The sequence below is a fragment of the Balaenoptera musculus genome, chromosome 4, assembly GCF_009873245.2.
Source record: "Balaenoptera musculus isolate JJ_BM4_2016_0621 chromosome 4, mBalMus1.pri.v3, whole genome shotgun sequence".
NCBI lineage: Eukaryota > Metazoa > Chordata > Mammalia > Artiodactyla > Balaenopteridae > Balaenoptera > Balaenoptera musculus.
In genome coordinates this window covers 57,664,810-57,682,406 of record NC_045788.1, presented here as the reverse complement: position 1 = coordinate 57,682,406, position 17,597 = coordinate 57,664,810, and the positions used below count along the sequence as shown (strand labels likewise).

Here is a 17,597-nt window from a genome sequence, read left to right as displayed (position 1 = left end):
TTAGTAGTTGAAACATGGGGAATTTCCCTCTCCTTTATGAAACACTGTACAGTCTTTCATTTCTTAACATCCAAATTTAGTTCAAGTCAGTTTGCTTTGTGGACAAGATACATTTAATATGTTGATAGTAGATCAGCATTAAAATAGTGATATTCCCTACTTCTCATTAGATAAACTAATTACTAATAAATTATATGCAGGATTAGCCTCATTTTCTATCATTTTTAAACCATTTCATTAAAATTACCAAATCTAGCACTAATCAGGCTGAGTTTTAACTTTCTTAAAAATGTGCAGAGGTCCCAATTTTCATGTAGATAAATATGGTATTTCCAGAGACAACATAAACTTAGCAATGTTTTTGCACCATCTAATTAATAAAGACCTCAAATTTTCTAAAGAACTGCTCAGACTCTGGCTCCAAAAAAAATCTGAGACTGGCTTTTATTTTGCCTTCTTTCAGGTGCTTAGAATTGCAGCCCAACAACTTGAAAGCTTTGATGGCTTTGGCTGTGAGTTACACTAACACCGGACATCAGCAGGATGCCTGTGAAGCTTTAAAGAATTGGATTAAGCAAAATCCAAAGTACAAATACCTTGTGAAGAGCAAGAAGGGATCTCCAGGCCTCACCCGGCGGATGTCTAAGTCTCCCGTTGATAGGTATCCTTCTCATTAAATTACATCCGTGTACGCAGTCACCTTCAGGGCAACTAATGAGCCTCGGTCCCCACCACCACCCATTTCAGGATGGTTTGTAGGACAGCATTCTGCTGGAAGAGCAGCACTGACCAAAAAGATTGATGCTGAGACCAGAGCCAAACTTTGGACAAATGACCTACATTGTGGACACTCCCAGACGTTTATCTGAGTACCATATTTCAAAGCCAAATTCTTTGGACATATAATTAACCGAAAATAAGTTATAATAAATACCAATGTGCCAAGTTTTATAAAGCCTGAGAATTAGGTGTGGGGAAAAAGGAAAGTCCTTTCTTCTGGGAATTTTGTTTCTATGAGCAATAAATCATGATGTTAAATTCTCACTCAAGCCTTGGGAAACTTAGCCCTGGGGTTTTCTACATTGGCATCATAGGGTCCATGGAACTCTCCTCATCAAGACCTTACTTAGCACAGTCTTATCTGTGTACAACAAAATATTTCGTGAAAATCAGCAGGTATTTTTTAACCTACAATATTAATAGTCCTCTCATTAAGCTAAGATATTTTAAGCAAGACTTTTCCAGTCTGTTCTCCTGGAACAGCAAACATACTAGTAAATCATTTATGTTCAGACTATTTGGATTACAAATCTAACTTGTTTCCCTTGTAGCTCTGTTCTGGAAGGAGTGAAGGAATTATATCTAGAAGCTGCCCACCAAAATGGAGATATGATCGACCCAGACCTACAGACAGGTCTTGGGGTACTGTTCCACCTGAGTGGAGAATTTAATAGAGCAATAGATGCATTTAATGCTGCCTTAACTGTTCGGCCAGAGGTAAGTGCACAGCAAGAAACCATAATATTCTCTGTTAAAAATAAGTTTTCACAGGCTACATTTTGTGCATTTCTGCTGCACTTCATTTCCCTGCATCCAATGGTTTAAAGTGATCAGTACTGATATGCTACAGTGGCTGTTAATACTTAGATACCTAAAATAGAAACATGATTTGCCTGACAGCATCAAACTGTAGCTGCTCTTTGATGAATGAAAGTCATTTCAGAGGGTTGTCCATAAAGATTTTTGAGTAATTCACCTGTCATGGTCCATGTCCATGAGCATTGGATACAGTTTTAGCTATCATCTTTCAGCAGGGAACAGGGGAATACTCTGTCATTGTGGCTTGTGCGGGTTGTTAGAGAGCTCTAATTTTGTCATCAGGACTATTCATTATGGAACCGCCTCGGGGCGACCTTGGCAAACGGAGACCGCAGCGAGGAAGCCGTGGAGGCCTACACACGAGCGCTGGAGATTCAGCCAGGCTTCATCCGGTCCAGATACAACCTGGGGATAAGCTGCATCAACCTGGGCGCCTACAGGTGAAGTATGGCAGCAGGCTAACAACCAAGAGCCACGCTCAGGGCTGAGGTTAAATAATCTGAAAGGTTGTTTCCCAGTAAAAAATACCTCCTTTTGTAATCTCCTCTTATTAAGGGTAAGTTTCAAACCTTCAGATCCTGAGGGATGTTGAAACAGGAACTGCCTGCCCCCGTGTTGCTTAATCTTTAGAGATCAGCAATCATTGGGGCATCTTGTGAAATGTAGATTCCCAGGCCCCTCTCCCAGAGATTTTGATTGATTGGGGCTTAGGATAAGTCATCTGGGTTTTTAACACCCGCAAGGGCAACTCTTTGAGAAACATGAGCAGTTCAACCCTTCATTTCCCAGGTAAGGAAGAAAAGAACCATGGCGGGGTGGGAACAAGGGAACCCAGCAGAATGACTCAAGAGGGTCTCAAGGCCAGTTTTTGGCAAAGCACAACCAAGAATTCAGGTTTTCTAAACCAGGGGTCCCCAACCCCCGGGCCGCAGACCAGTCTGGGTCCGCAGCCTGTAAGGAGTCAGGCCACACCGCAGGAGGTGCGTGGTGGGTGAGCGAGAGCGAAGCTTCACCTGCCGCTCCCATCACCCGCATCACAGCCCGCGTCACCGCCATCCCCCCCACCCCCGTCCGTGGAAAAACTGTCTTCTACGAAGCTGGTCCCTGGTGCCAAAAAGGTTGGGGACCGCTGTTCTAAACCTAATTTACCAGTAAAGTTAGTTATTAAAAGAAAAAGGAACAGATTTTTAAATGGTGGGTTTAGAGTTTGAAATGTCTTTCTCCTCCTCTCTTGACTCCTCATTATCATTCAGGTCTGTATCCTCTATCTGTTCCCCATCAACACGGACCATAAATGACCAAAAGTTTGGGTGATTTTTTTCTTTTCTTTTCCTATTTTTTTCTATTTTCTAAACCAGGTATTACTTTCATAATTGGAAAAAAAAAAGAGAAATTGATGTTAGTTTTAAACTCCACAAAAAATGTAAACCCTTTCTCATTCTCAGAAAGAGCCAGGCTTTTATGATCAGACAGACTTGGGTTCAAATCATAGCTCTGCCATTTACTGGTTTTATAACTCTGGGCATATAACTTTGAGCCTCAATTTCTTCACTTGCATAAAAACAAAGAGGTAATAGTATCTATCTTGCAGGATTTTTTTTTTTTAATAAATTTATTTATTTATTTATTTTTGGCTGCACTGGGTCTTCGTTGCTGTGCATGGGCTTTCTCTAGTTGCCGCGAGTGGGAGCTACTCTTTGCTGCGGTGCGCGGGCTTCTCCTGTTGCGGAGCACGGGCTCTAGGCACGTGGGCTTCAGTAGCTGTGGCTCGAAGGCTCTAGAGCGCAAGCTCAGTAGTTGTGGCGCACGGGCTTAGTTGCTCCGCGGCATGTGGGATCTTCTCAGACCAGGGCTCAAACCCGTGTCCCCTGCATTGGCAGGCGGATTCTTAACCACTGAGCCACCGGGGAAGCCCCCTTGAAGGATTATTGTGCAGGTTAAATGTAATTGCCTAGCACAGAGCAGATGCTCAATACCTAGTAGGCATTATTATTATGAGTGTTAACCATTGCCATAATCATCATCATTATTATTATTATTTAGATAAGTCATGAGAGAGCTGCATAACTGGATTGCATTCTTTTGACATCTGAAGAATTGCTGTCTCTGAACTGTGTTAGAGCATTGTGCCACTGGCAATTATTGAAGCTTTAGAAACTAGTTGCTGCATTTATACTCAAAGGATCTTAGAAAGAACATTAGTCACTGGATTACACTCTGTCTTCTATGAGGATCTTAGGTCAAAACCAAGAATAGCTGAGTGATTCCTGAGCAGCCTGTTTGTTTTATTTTGTGGATGTTGTGAAATGTGCCACTGCAGAGGCCCTCTTTACCTCAGCTCCACAAAGGGCCGCAGTCAAATCCGTGCTGTCCGTTCCATACACTAGCTTCATTCCTGTCTCTGTCTGATTTCCCTAACCTGATTTTATCTTTACTACCTTTATTCACTGACTAGGTTGGTTCTTATGTACTTTATGACACCTTAGGCCCTTCTTTTGGAGTAAGGAGAGATGTAAATAAATACATATGTACACATAGACATATTGCGTTCACTAAAGGAGGCCTTTTAAAACAAAATCGAAGTATAGTTGATTTACAGTGTTGTGTTAGTTTCTAGTGTACAGCAAAGTAATTCAGATATATATTTTTTCAGATTCTTTTCCATTATAGTTTATTACAAGATATTGAATATAGTTCCCTGTGCTGTACAGTAAATCCTTGTTGTTTATCTATTTTATATATAGAGTGTGTATCTGTTAATCCCAAACTCCTAATTTATCTCTCCCCCACCTTTCCCCTTTGGTAGCCATAAGTTTGTTTTCTGTGTCTTGTGAGTCAGTTTCTGTTTGGTAAGTAAGTTCATTTGTATCATTTTTTTAGATTCCATAAATAAGTGATATCATATATTTGTCTTTCTCTGACTGACTTACTTTACTTAGTATGATAATCTCTAGATCCATCCATGTTGCTGCAAATGGCACTATTTCGTTCTTTTTTATTTTTTTATGGCTGAGTAGTATTCCATTGTGTGTGTGCATGTGTGTGTGTGTATACCACACCACATCCTCTTTATCCATTCGTCTGTCAGTGGACATTTAAGTTGCTTCCATGTCTTGGCTATTGTAAATAGTGCTGCTATGAACATTGGGGTGCATGTATCTTTTCAAATTAGAGTTTTCATCTTTTCCAGATGTATGCCCAGGAGTGGGATTGCTGGATCATACAGTAGCTCTATTTTTAGTTTTTTTAAGGAAACTCCATACTGTTTTCCATAGTGGCTGCACCAGTTTACTTTCCCACCAACAGTGTACAAGGACTCACTTTTCTCCACACCCTCTCCAGCATTTGTACTTGTAGACTTTTTCTTTTAATAAATTTATTTATTTATTTATTTATTTTTGGCTGTGTTGGGTCATTGGGTCTTTGTTGCTGCGCGCAGGCTTTCTCTAGTTGCAGTGAGTGGGGGCAACTTCGTTGCGGTGCGCGGGCTTCTCATTGCGGTGGCTTCTCCTGTTGAGAAGCATGGGCTCTAGGCGCATGGGCTTCAGTAGTTGTGGCACATGGGCTCAGTAGTTGTGGCTCACGGGCTCTAGAGCACAGGCTCAGTAGTTGTGGCGCACAGGCTTAGTTGCTCCACTGCATGTGGGATCTTCCCAGACCAGGGCTCAAACCCATGTCCCCTGCACTGGCAGGCAGATTCTTAACCACTGTGCCACCAGGGAAGTCCCTATTATGTGTAGACTTTTTGATGATGGCCATTCTGACCAGTGTGATTATAGTTTTGATTTGCATTTCTCTAATAATTAGCGATGTTGAGCATCTTTTCATGTGCCTGTTGGCCATCTGTATGTTTTCTTTGGAGAAATGTCTGTTTAGGTTTTCTGCCCATTTTTTGATTAGGTTGTATGGGTTTTTGATATTGAGCTGTATGGGCTGTTTGTATATTTTGAAGATTAATCTCTTGTCGGTTGCATCATTTGCAAACATTTCCTCCCATTCCGTAGGTTGTCTTTTCATTTCGTTGATGGTTCCTTTGCTGTACAAAAGCTTATAAGTTTGATTAGGCCCCATTTGTTTATTTTTGCTTTTATTTCTTTTGCCTTGGGAGATTGACCTAAGAAAACATTGGTACAATTTATGTCAGAGAATGTTTTGCCTATGTTCTCTTCTAGGAGTTTTATGGTGTCATATCTTATATTTAAGTCCTTAAGCCATTTTGAGTTTATTTTTGTGTATGGTATGAGGGAGTGAGTGTTCTAACTTCATTGATTTACACACTAAGCTTTAGAAAGGCCTCCTTTAGCATGTAAATTTTCTAAAGCTTCAGGATGAGTTTTAATTGTAACTCCTTAGTGTAGAAAAAAATACTTGAGGGGCCAATAAAATATTTTCTTGACATTCACAGATGTAAGACTCAGTAGGGCAACTATTTGCAGGAAGCCATGAAAATCCATAATAGGTAGAAATGGACAAACTTTGTTGAGGTGTGAATTTTTTATCTCAAGCAGAAAGTCTCCTGTATAAGAGCAAGTCAATTTTAGGGTTGCCAGATAAAATGTAGAATGCCCAGCTAAATTTGAATTTCAGATAAATACCAAATATGTTTTTAAGATAAGTATTTCCCAAATATTGCACGGGATATACTTATACTGAAAATTATTCATTGTTTATCTGAAATTCAAATTTAACTGTGCATCCTGTATTCTTGTTTGCTGAGTCTGTCCACTTGAATCAAATAGATAACTTTGGAACAGCAAAGTGTTTTGTCTAAAATATGTGGGTCTTTTATTGTCATGTAGGATATGGGAAACCTTGTGAAGTAATAAACATCTTGCATTTTTTTCCTGAGAAAAAAGGCCATCAAGAGAGACATAAGCCTTAAATGCATTCTGAAAATAAGTTTCACTTGCGGTATAAGTGGGTGCTTAGGAAATAACAACCCTCAACAGAGATGTGGCCCAGAAGAAAGCCAGGAGTTGGTATCCACCAGTCTTGGGGCTTCTCCCTCAAGAACCGCAGGTGTCTGTGTATGTAGCTATAACATGCGCTATTTGTCATCTCCCACGTTCTATACAGAGTCAAAGGCGAGGCCTCTCCTCCTACTGTATACAATTGAAATAAGGAGAGGAAATTGGCGTGAAACCTGGGTGGAGCTTAAAATGCTACCCTTTTGTCAGTAGGAACTTCAAAGTAGAACTTAGACAAAAAAATCTTAACCTTTTCAAAAGTGAGGACCCCTTTTTAATTAAAAACATAAATCTCATCCCATTTGATATGTAATGTTTTTAGTATTAGTATAATGAGGGAAAGCTACTATAAAATGAAGAATACTTTTAAATGAATGTGCTTTTTATTAATCATGACATAACATTTAAAACAATTTAAACTTATTCAGACATATATATGTGTGTAACATTTGAAAACTATTCCCACTTGTACGCATACAGTCTTCTGAGTCCCCTCAAAGGCCTCTGAGTTCTCAAGTTGGGGAAAAGGTTTAGGCTATCTTCGTGAGAAAACCTGGAGTTGCTTGACGAGGCTAACAGGTTCGACTATTCTGTTACTCTCCACGGCCCTCGGAGACCAGTGCCACACATCGGGGCAGGAGCAGCCTGTGCGGGAGGGCCTGCAGGAGGGCATTCCAGCATCTTCCTTCCCCAGAGTTCTTACAGGCCTAGGATGATGAGAGGAATTGGAGTCACTGTCATTCGAGCTGCCTTCCTGTGCCGAGGAAGCCAGAAAGGGCCTTCAGAGTAAACTCTCCGTGTGCATCTGCTATAAATCCTCTTCTCTTCCTTGGTTACAAGAAACCCAGAAGAGGGGTGATGAGAACACCCACTCCCTTCCATTACCCAGGTTGCTACCTACAGCGCAGCCATTCCCCAATTGCCCTTTACTTCCGGGCAGACCTAACAATATAGATGAGCAAATGCCTGGATCACGTGCATTGGAATCAGAAATCCAGCCTCGCTTTCTTTATGGTTTCTTACCAGACGCTTAACAGTGACTACCTCATAGGATTAAATGAGATCAAGTATGTGAAAAGCTTTTAAGAAGAGTAAAGAAGATACAAGTGCAAGAGGCGTCATTCTTAGCAAAGACAAGTTTGTCAGATACATATTACACGTTCCTAGGTGACAGGAAAGCTGAAGAGGGCAGTCCCTGCAGGTACACGGGGCACGCAAGCAACAGAGCACGGTAATGGACCACGGGAGCTAGGCCTTTGGACAGCATCTGACTCAGTGGGTCACAAACTTTGTATTCTTGGGACCCCTTTCCACTTTTAACAATTATTGAGAACCTCAAGGGGCTTTTGTTTATGTGGGTTATACCTATCAATATTTACCATATTAGAAACAGAAAAGTTTGAGATTCATTTAAAAATAATAATAAACTAATTACATGTTAACATAAATTATATATTTTACAAAAAAAATTATTCTCCAAAAAAGTTTAGTGAAAAGAGTGACATTCTTTTATCATTTTTACAAATTTCTTTACTATCTTGCTTATAGAAGACACATTCTCACCTCTGCTTCTGCATTCAATCTATTGGGATACCACACATCATATAGTCACTGGAAAATTCCATTGTATATTCATGAGAAAATGAGAGTGAAATGGTAAAATGACATCTCAGTATTATTATAAAAATAATTTTGACCTCACATCCCCAGAGTTCCCCAGACCACGTGAAGAACTACTGACCTAACTTAATGATAGGCGCTTTCACATAAATGATTCAGCTGCACCTCACAGCAAGGCTTTAAAATGACTTTTATTCTCCCTGTAATACAGCTGGGGAAACTGAGGCTTGGAGAAGAAATATGGCTAAGGCTAAAAAACTGGGATTCAAGTCCAGCTGCTTTGATAACAAACTCAACTCAGCCCGGCTGCCTCCTACTTTGAGAAAACTTAAACTAATGAGAAAAGTTAAGCTACTTCGTTTCTGAGTAAGGCCAGATGCCTCCTCTGGTTATATAAATCACATCTGCAGATGTATTAAGTCTTCAAATCATTCCTGGAGTAGGAGAAAATCAAATGCATTAATGAGTTAGCAATGGTTTTGCTATTCTTCCTGTCCCACATGACATACCTAAAATAAAGTTTGCTCTCCTTTTTTCTTTCTGACTTCACTATATTTAACAATGACTTTTCACAGAGGAATAATGAGAGAATCAGAAAGTTGTTCACCTGATGATCCAAAACACCAGAGAGGTGATTTAGGATTTTAGACTAAGATAACTTAATTCATTTTTGTTTTATTTCTAAGTTTGCTAACTCTGAAATCTGTTGCATTTTTAAGTGCCTGTTTTTCTACCCTCTTAGAGAAGCGGTCAGCAATTTTCTCACTGCCCTCAGTTTGCAAAGAAAGAGCAGGAATCAACAGCAAGTTCCTCATCCTGCAATCTCTGGGAATATCTGGGCTGCCCTCAGAATTGCCCTTTCTCTGATGGACCAACCGGAACTCTTCCAGGCAGCTAATCTCGGTGACCTGGATGTCCTCCTAAGAGCTTTCAACTTGGATCCTTGAAGGAAAAGAAAAGAATAAAAAGAATCCCTGATCTGTGTAATTGTACTGAGAAATGCAAAACTATTTCATTATGAACTCCAAAAAGGATAAAACGGATGTTCAAAAGGCTATGGTGATATAACCCAAGGGAATTCCTACAGACAATACCCAGTCTCTGTTCAGATCCAAAAGCACAAAACATTATATAGTCAAGGTCAGGCTCAAAAGAAGAATTGATAGACACAAACCAAGATTAAGTAACTGTGTGAATACTCTTCACAAGCTGCAAGCATATTGCAAGTTTGTTCTTTGGGGTTTTGTCCCCACTTGCAACTGATGACACATCTAAGGAACTTGCTCATGGGACACCTGGAGAAAGCACTGCCTTGGATCAGGGAATTGTGTTTCTGAACTGTCCCCTGAAATTCCCCCTTTTACCAGATTGAACATAGTTTGGGCCAAGGTGCATGCACATATATTAACTCTTGACTGAAGAGAGGCATTGCTTAAACCTGTTCCAATTTTAACTTTTATTGTTGCCCTTTGATTCCAGAGAGGGAGCTTTGCTGGCAAAAGCAGTTTTGCACTAGAAATTTTTGCTCTTCCCAATCAAAACTTTTCTGGGATTGTATATATGCACTTTAATATCTTATTTATGCCTTGCTGGAGTTTTGTTTTGTTGCTCCAATTTTTAACTTGGAGGTAAAAGATTAGAGAACTCAGCCTTGTTTGATCAATAGACCAAATAACAGTTCCTGAAAATAGTTTTTCATAGTGTAGCGTTTTGAAGGAACGTTTTTCTTAAAGCAGATATGACATAGGGTGTAATATGTCAAACACAGATCTTATTCACATGCTTTTCTGGGACTGTATGAACTTAAGCAAGAGATAAGGTAGTATCTCTTCACAGATTCTGTGCGGGAAGAAAGTTTGATGATATTGTGATTTCTACTGAGTTAACGTTAACTTGCTTAAATGTCGTATTTTCCTTGCTTTCTAACTGCTCTGCACAGTTAATATTCCTTTTAAATTGTTAACATTTTAAATAGTATTTAAGAGTGATACATACATCTTTTCCTTAAAATTGTGTTTTCTTAGTTCCATAATAATCTGCACTGCTCACCCTTTTGCATTCTAAGTGATAGAAGATCAGTATTTTCTAGCTGAACCACACTGAATGTCAATGGTTTAATATGAAAGATGCATGCCTGGCTTTCACTTTGCACATTTGTCAAGCATCGGGAATTCTCTGCTGGCGGTGGTGGTTAATTGGTTACCTTCCACTCAGTTCTTCAGAGCGTTTTGTGCCTGTTGGGAGTTTGGTGATTAGTTGGAAAGACACCATTCTTTTTTAAACAATTAGAAAAATTGTTTGCAAAATGGTAACCAAAATATAATTTCACTGATGCTCCAATTCTAGTAATTTATCCTGGGAAGTTGTCCCATTCTTCTTTATTGTGTCTCCTTCCTTCTTCCAGAATCTTCCCCAAAGCAATCTGATCCCAACTTTTTCTTCATATTCTTTGGTTAGTAATAGCTGGTTACATTCGTGATTATAGTTACCCTGCAAAACAGCATTTGGGTCAAGAGTATAGTTGACTGGGGAGTTAGCTTCTGCTGGGAGAGGGGAGAGGAAATGTACATACATGCTGAGACATCAAACTCCAGGTACAGGCAGAAATCCTCTCTTCCGTTATGTTGGAAGTCTTGGGGGGTAGGAAGGGGTCCCAAGGACACATGAAACCACAAGTACTTGAGGCTTCCATACATCATAACCTATTCTAGTTTATAAAGACAAAGAGTTGAGGGCACTATGGTGGTGCCAGGCATTTATCTACATGTCAAAGCCCACCTGGGCTAGGTGATGCCTCCAGCTGGCCAGCAGGAGGCAGGGCATTAAGGCATTCACTGTTGGGCAGGAGTCACGACCCAGGCAAGCCTTCTCACTGAAGTCTGAGAAGCAAGATAAAGCTCAACAATATTTTCTAAAGAATAAATGGTATCCTTTAGAATTTTAACATCTTAGAAACTCAGTCTGGGGAAGGACTCTTGGGGCCCAGTCTCCAACCCATGACAGCTGCCTGCTTGAATATCCCTGATAGAATAGCATCTGTTCTCTGCATGTTCCTCCTCCCAATCCCTGTGCATTCACTGGCTGGCCAGCTGACGGGCATCCCTCATAGTCCATTAGGAGCAGACTTTACAGGTGTTCTATTTATGATGTCATTCTATACTTTCAACAGTCACTGAATTTTGCAATAATGATAGGCTGTTTTCTTAGCCTTGCTGGCACTACCTACAGGAGATCAGTAACAATGTAAAGGCTGACAGTAGGGTAAATGTGGGATGTTTTGATTTGATTGTTGCTAAGTGGTGGCAAATTTTGCTGCCCAAGTTTTGTTTTGCTTTTGGAATACAAAGTAACTTCAGGCTCCAAAGAGTTGCATTAGAGGAGACAACCTTCCATTCCCATCATAATTTGGTAATGTGCAGAGCATTCAGTAAGATTTTCTGCAAGATACCTGTGTAAGTCAGAACCAAGACTTTCATAGGCTGTTAACCTGTCAAGAAGTGCAGAATTGTTGCCCAAGGAGTTTTTCAATACTTTTTTTTTTTAATTGACGTATAGTTGATTTACAATGATCTGTTGGTTTCTCCTGTACAGCAAAGTGACTGTTATACATATGTATACATTCTTTATACCCTTTGCCATTATCGTTTATCACAGGGTATTGAATATAGTTCCCTGTGCTATACAGTAGGACCTTGCTGTTTATCCATTCTACATATAATAGTTTTCATCTGCTAACCCCAAACTCCTAATTCATCCCTCTCCAACCACCTCGCTTTGCAACCACAAGTCTTATCTCTATGTCTGTGAGTCCGTTTCTCTTTTGATTTGTATCTTTTTTCCCATTTTTTTTTACTTTTTATTTTATATTGGAGTATAGTTGATTAACAATATTATGATAGTTTCAGGTGTACAGCAAAGTGATTCAGTTATACAAGCACATGTATCTATTTTTTTTCAAATTCTTTTCCCATTTAGGTTGTTACATAATATTGAACAGAGTTCCCTGTGCTATACAGTAGGCCCTTGCTGGTTATCCATTTTAATTTTATTTATTTATTTATTTATTTATGGCTGTGTTGGGTCTTCGTTTCTGTGTGAAGGCCCTCTCTAGTTGTGGCAAGTGGGGGCCACTCTTTATTGCAGTGCGTGGGCCTCTCACTGTTGCGGCCTCTCTTGTTGCGGAGCACAGGCTCCAGGCACGCAGGCTCAGTAGTTGTGGCTCACGGGCCTAGTCGCAACGCGGCATGTGGGATCCTCCCAGACCAGAGCTCGAACCCGTGTCCCCTGCATTGGCAGGCAGACTCTCAACCACTGCGCCACCAGGGAAGCCCTGGTTATCCATTTTAAATACAGCAGTGTGTACATGTCAATCCCAAACTCCCTAACTATCCCTTCCTCCCCTTGTGTCATATTTTAGATTCGACATATAACTGATATCATATGGTATTTGTCTTTCTCTGATTTACTTCACTTTGTATGATAATCTGTGTCCATCCATGTTGCTGCAAATGGCATTATTTCGTTCTTTTTTATGGCTGAGTAGTATTCCACTGTATACATGTAACACATCTTCTTTATATGGACATTTAGGTTGTTTCCATGTCTTGGCTATTGTGAATAGTGCTGCTGTGAACATAGCGGTGCATGTATCTTTTTGGATTATAGTCTTCTCTGGATATATGCCCAGGAGTGGGATTGCTGGATCATATGGTAACTCTGTTTTTAGTTTTTTGAGGAACCTCCATACTGTTCTCCACAGTGGCTGCACCAACTTACATTCCCACCAGCGGTGCAAGAGGGTTCCCTTTTCTCCACACCCTCTCCAGCATTTGTTATTTGTAGATTTTTCAGTGATGGCCATTCTGACTGGTGTGAAGTGGTACCTCATTATAGTTTTGATTTGCATTTCTCTAATAATTAGTGATGTTGAGCATCTTTTCATGTGCCTGTTGGTCATCTGGATGTCTTCTTTGGAGAAATGTCTATTTAGGTCTTCTGCCCATTGTTCGATTGGGTTGTTTCTTTTGTCGTTGAGTTGTATGATCTGTTTGTACATTTTGGAAATTAAGTCCTTGTTGGTCACATCACTTGCAAATATTTTCTCCTAGTCTGTAGGTTGTCTTTTCGCTTTGCTTATGGTTTCCTTTGCTGTACAAAAACTTATAAGTTTGATTAGGTCCTATTTGTTTATTTTTGCTTTTATTTCTATTGCTTTGGGAGACGGACCTAAGAAAACGTTGGTACGATTTATGTTAGAGAATGTATTGCCTATGTTCTCTTCTAGGAGTTTTATGGTGTCATGTCTTACATATAAGTCTATAAGCCATTTTGAGTTTATTTTTGTGCATGGTGAGAAGGTGTGTTCTAACTTCATGGATTTACATGTGTCTGTCCAATTTTCCCAGCACCACTGGTTGAAGAGACTGTCTTTTTTCCATTTTATACTCTTGCCTCCTTTGTCAAAGATTAATTGACTGTAGGTGTGTGGGTTTATTTCTGGGCTCTCTATTCTGTTCCATTGATCCCTATGTCTGTTTTTGTGCCAATACCATGATGTTTTGATTACTGTAGCTTTGTAATATTGTCTGAAGTCTGGGAGGGTTATGCCTCCTGCTTTGTTCTTTTTCCTCAGTATTGCTTTGGCAACTCTGGGTCTTTTACAGTTCCATGTACATTTTAGGATTATTTGTTCTAGTTCTGTGAAAAATATGGGTAATTACATAGGGATCACATTAAATTTGTAGATTGCTTTGGGTAGTATGGCAGTTTTAACAATATTAGTTCTTCTAATCCAAGAGCATGGGATACCTTTCCTTCAATAATACTTTTTTGAATTTTATTTTTATTTTATTAATTTTATTGGAGTATAGTTGATTTTACAATGTTGTGTTAGTTTCAGGTGTACAGCACAGTGATTCAGTTATACATATATTCATTCTTTTTCAGATTCTTTTCTCATATAGCTTATTACAGAACATTGAGTGGAGCTCCCTGTGCTATACAGTAGGTCCTTTTTGGGTATCTATTTTATATATAGTAGTGTGTGTATTTTAATCCCAAGCTCCTAATTTATCCATCCTGCCATGTTTCCCCTTTGGTAACCATAAGTTTGTTCTCAAAATCTGAGTCTGTTTCTGTTTTGTAAATAAATTCATTTATACAATGATACTTTTTAACAAAATTTAGTAAAAACAGTTACTAGAAAGCACATGAAAGTTTATAGAAATCAGGGCACCACCAAAAATAAAGTAGCAAGATTTTAGAACAGTCTTTATTGTATACATTTTTTTTTAACTGTGACATTTTTTAAGGCAGCACTGTGTTCTGGTATCTTATCTTCATGGTGTGAAATTGTCATTTAAATTACTCTTTCCATTTGAAAGGGTAGGGTGTTTTGGGTTACCTTCTGGGGCATTCTCGGAAGGCGTTGAGTATCTTTTTCTTGTGTTACTGAGTAATAAATAGCCTAAGAGCTCTTAGAGGATGGTAATACTTTACTAGAATGACCACTCAATTTCATAAACGTGACTTTCGAGGACCAATTTCACTAGTCAATGGGATGAAAATGCAGAGAAGGCCAGTGATCATTGCTGAATTTCAAAATATAAGTGTGTCTAGTGAGCTATTTCCATGTGCTCCTGTACCTTCACAGTGAGGTGGAGGAGGGTTAGGGAAAAGGAGAAATAAGGCATCCACTTACTGGGCCAATCATATTGAGTCATCATTCCCTTTGCTTTCTCCCAAGCTCACACCCCATGACTCCTTGAAAGAAAGGCAGATCTTATCCACCAGGAAACGTTAGTAGAAAACTATGAGCTGTGCTTTCTCAGTCGATCTGTGTTTCAACTAGAATGGCAAATTTGTGATACTTAACTGGGTTGAAATGTCCAGTACCCACTCACTTTCAGAGGTTTCTGCCACTTGCCTCATTCTTTTCTTTGAAGGAACTATTATGTTAAATCTTAGCACCATGTCTAGATATTAATATTAGCTAAATCTTTCTAGTATATTTGTGCTATACAAGCAAGACTTGAATACAACTGTAGCTAGTCCTACTTATAACAGGAGCTCCCAAACTCTGTACCATAAACTTTGTCTGTGAGCTCCTTGGGAATAGAGAGAAAAAGCAAGATGGTTGTTTTGTGTCCCTTTCTCATTTGTCCCTGAATCAACTGGACTGTAATAAGTTAGTTGTTGTTGTGGTTGTTGTTTTATTGCTTGAAATGCTTCTAGAAGCATTCTAGTAACAGGGTATTCTGAAGGCTTAATTTGTGTGCCATCTTTTTGAGGCCTTCTGTTTTAGAAATTATTACACATGCAATGCATGATTTCAACTTTGTAAAATAATTTCAAATGTATTCCCTCGCCAGATTTTACTGCACCATTTCCTTATCATTTCAGTATTTATAGAACTGGTTGAAATTAAACTGTTTTGAACTAAGAAGTAGACAGATCTATATATTTTTTAAGAGGGTTTGTAGATGAACTCTGGCATAAGGTTTGTAAAAAGGCAGTTTTTAAAAAGTAAAACATATAACCTCATGTACCAAAATAAAGCATGCATTAGCACTTGCAAATCTGCCTACTCAGATATTAACCAAAGCATGCAAAATAACTTTACTGAATGTAAATTTACCCAGTGCATGATTAAGTCTCATAGGTTAGCTTATTTTTCCTTGCTTCTGAACAAGGAAATTTTGTTCATGAACTTTGTGTTCTAGTTTTTCTACTTGCTTTTAAATATCTTATCCTTGAGATTCACATGGCTGGTTTAATGCAGTGTTGCAGCCAGTGCCAAACTAATCCTGTGAGGAGTCCAGATATTTAGACATCCAAAAACCAGTTGAGGCACAACAGATGCAAAATAGAAACAAAATCCATGTGTCTGAATGCTACTGAACAAAATCATGTTGATTACCTCAGCACAGGTTTGGGGTTCTAAATTCTGAATAGTGCATTTCGAGTTTTTCTAATTTAGAAATGCTGACATTCTAAATAAGGTGGGGAGGTTAAGGTAACGTCAGGTACATGAAAACCATCATAAGGCAAAGTGGACATGGGGCCTTAATTTCCACAAACGTCACATAGCGTGTGGGGTGTCTGTCACACCACTGTCCTCAACATGGCCCTATTTGTATGGTAAGTGAGCTACTTGGGCCCACATCCCTTGAGAAACTGGACTTGGTCAATCCATCTAAAAGCACTGAAATTCAGGGTTGATGAGGTGATTTCACGGTCACTCAGAACCAACTCTAAAGTCCTCTCACTGACCTTTTCTGTGGCCCTGGCTTCCGGAAAAAATAAGGACAAGGAAACCAGAAATGGAGGGAACAAAGCTCAGTAAGACAATGGGGGCGTCTTCAGTTAGCGACAGCTTTGTCACCACTTCATACCCCCTACACCTGAACACACATGCAGATGAGCTCCAAGACAGAATCCCCCAAGCACCCAGCCAAGACCATTGTGTGGAGGCATTAAACAGCTAAGAGGAGAAAAAAACAGAAAACTAAAGTGTGAGATTTCACATAACTCTCCATTTTGCCTTGAATAAAGTTTCTGCTACCTGTACCCTCTGCAGAAATACCAAAATAACACTCTGGAAACAAGTGCCCCAATCCTCAATCTCAGAACTGTTTTCTTAGGACTGCTCTCCAAGAGAGAACTCTCTTGTAGCATTGTAGAATGTCACAGCAAAACCCTGACAGGCTCATTGGGACACTTTTAGAAACCTGCACTCAAAATAATATTAAGATGAAAAAAAGAATGAGGCAGTTCTTTGCTCACCAGTAAAATGTCTGTGTGTGTGTGTCTTTTTCTTTGAATTTCTTGGAGAGGGAAATGGTACAACACAAAAATAATTAAGGAACATACACGATGAGTATTTCACTGAGATATATAAAAATACCACAAAAGAATTGTGCCACGTGAGAAATATGTTCATGATTGAATGTGTTAGCAGTAGATAAAGGAAATATAGCAAACCTAAATTTTACCAATTATTTTCAATTCCCCATCCCCATATCATCTAACCCAAACCCTCTTCAATTTTCATTGCCCAAATTTGTTTACATTTGTTGAAAATAAACCTGATTAATTTAGTAAACTTTTTACAAACTATAACAAGCATTTATTAACTATTTAGAAAAGATATTTCTATATATTTTGTATATCTATGAATATTGCATATCTAATCTAAAATACTATTTGAGACAAATTCTTCTGTGATGCTTCCTTATCATGCTCAATAATGTTTAAAATCTTGGGATTTCATTTTTAAGCTGAAGTAGATAACAAAAAAATTTAACCTTAAATGTTTACATTGAGTTTTTAAATTAAAACCAATCCAAATTAAGTGACCTATAGTAAATTAATGGCAGTGGAAGCAGGGGCATAAGTTATTGGCATACTACA

At 39.1% G+C, this 17,597-nt stretch overlaps 1 protein-coding gene across 7 annotated transcripts in view; it reads left to right on the top strand.

Annotated features, from left to right (window-relative positions):
- PEX5L (peroxisomal biogenesis factor 5 like) overlaps positions 1–11,776 on the top strand; it is a 247,406-nt gene extending 235,630 nt beyond the window's left edge. For all 7 annotated transcript variants that reach the window (XM_036851576.1, XM_036851572.1, XM_036851573.1 and 4 more), the window contains 4 exons: positions 464–661; positions 1,332–1,497; positions 1,882–2,039; positions 8,929–11,776. In XM_036851576.1, the coding sequence (XP_036707471.1) occupies positions 464–661; positions 1,332–1,497; positions 1,882–2,039; positions 8,929–9,133 (727 nt within the window). In that variant the 3' untranslated portion in view covers positions 9,134–11,776. The remainder of the gene's footprint in view (positions 1–463; positions 662–1,331; positions 1,498–1,881; positions 2,040–8,928) is intronic.
- The last annotated feature ends 5,821 nt before the right edge of the window (positions 11,777–17,597 follow it).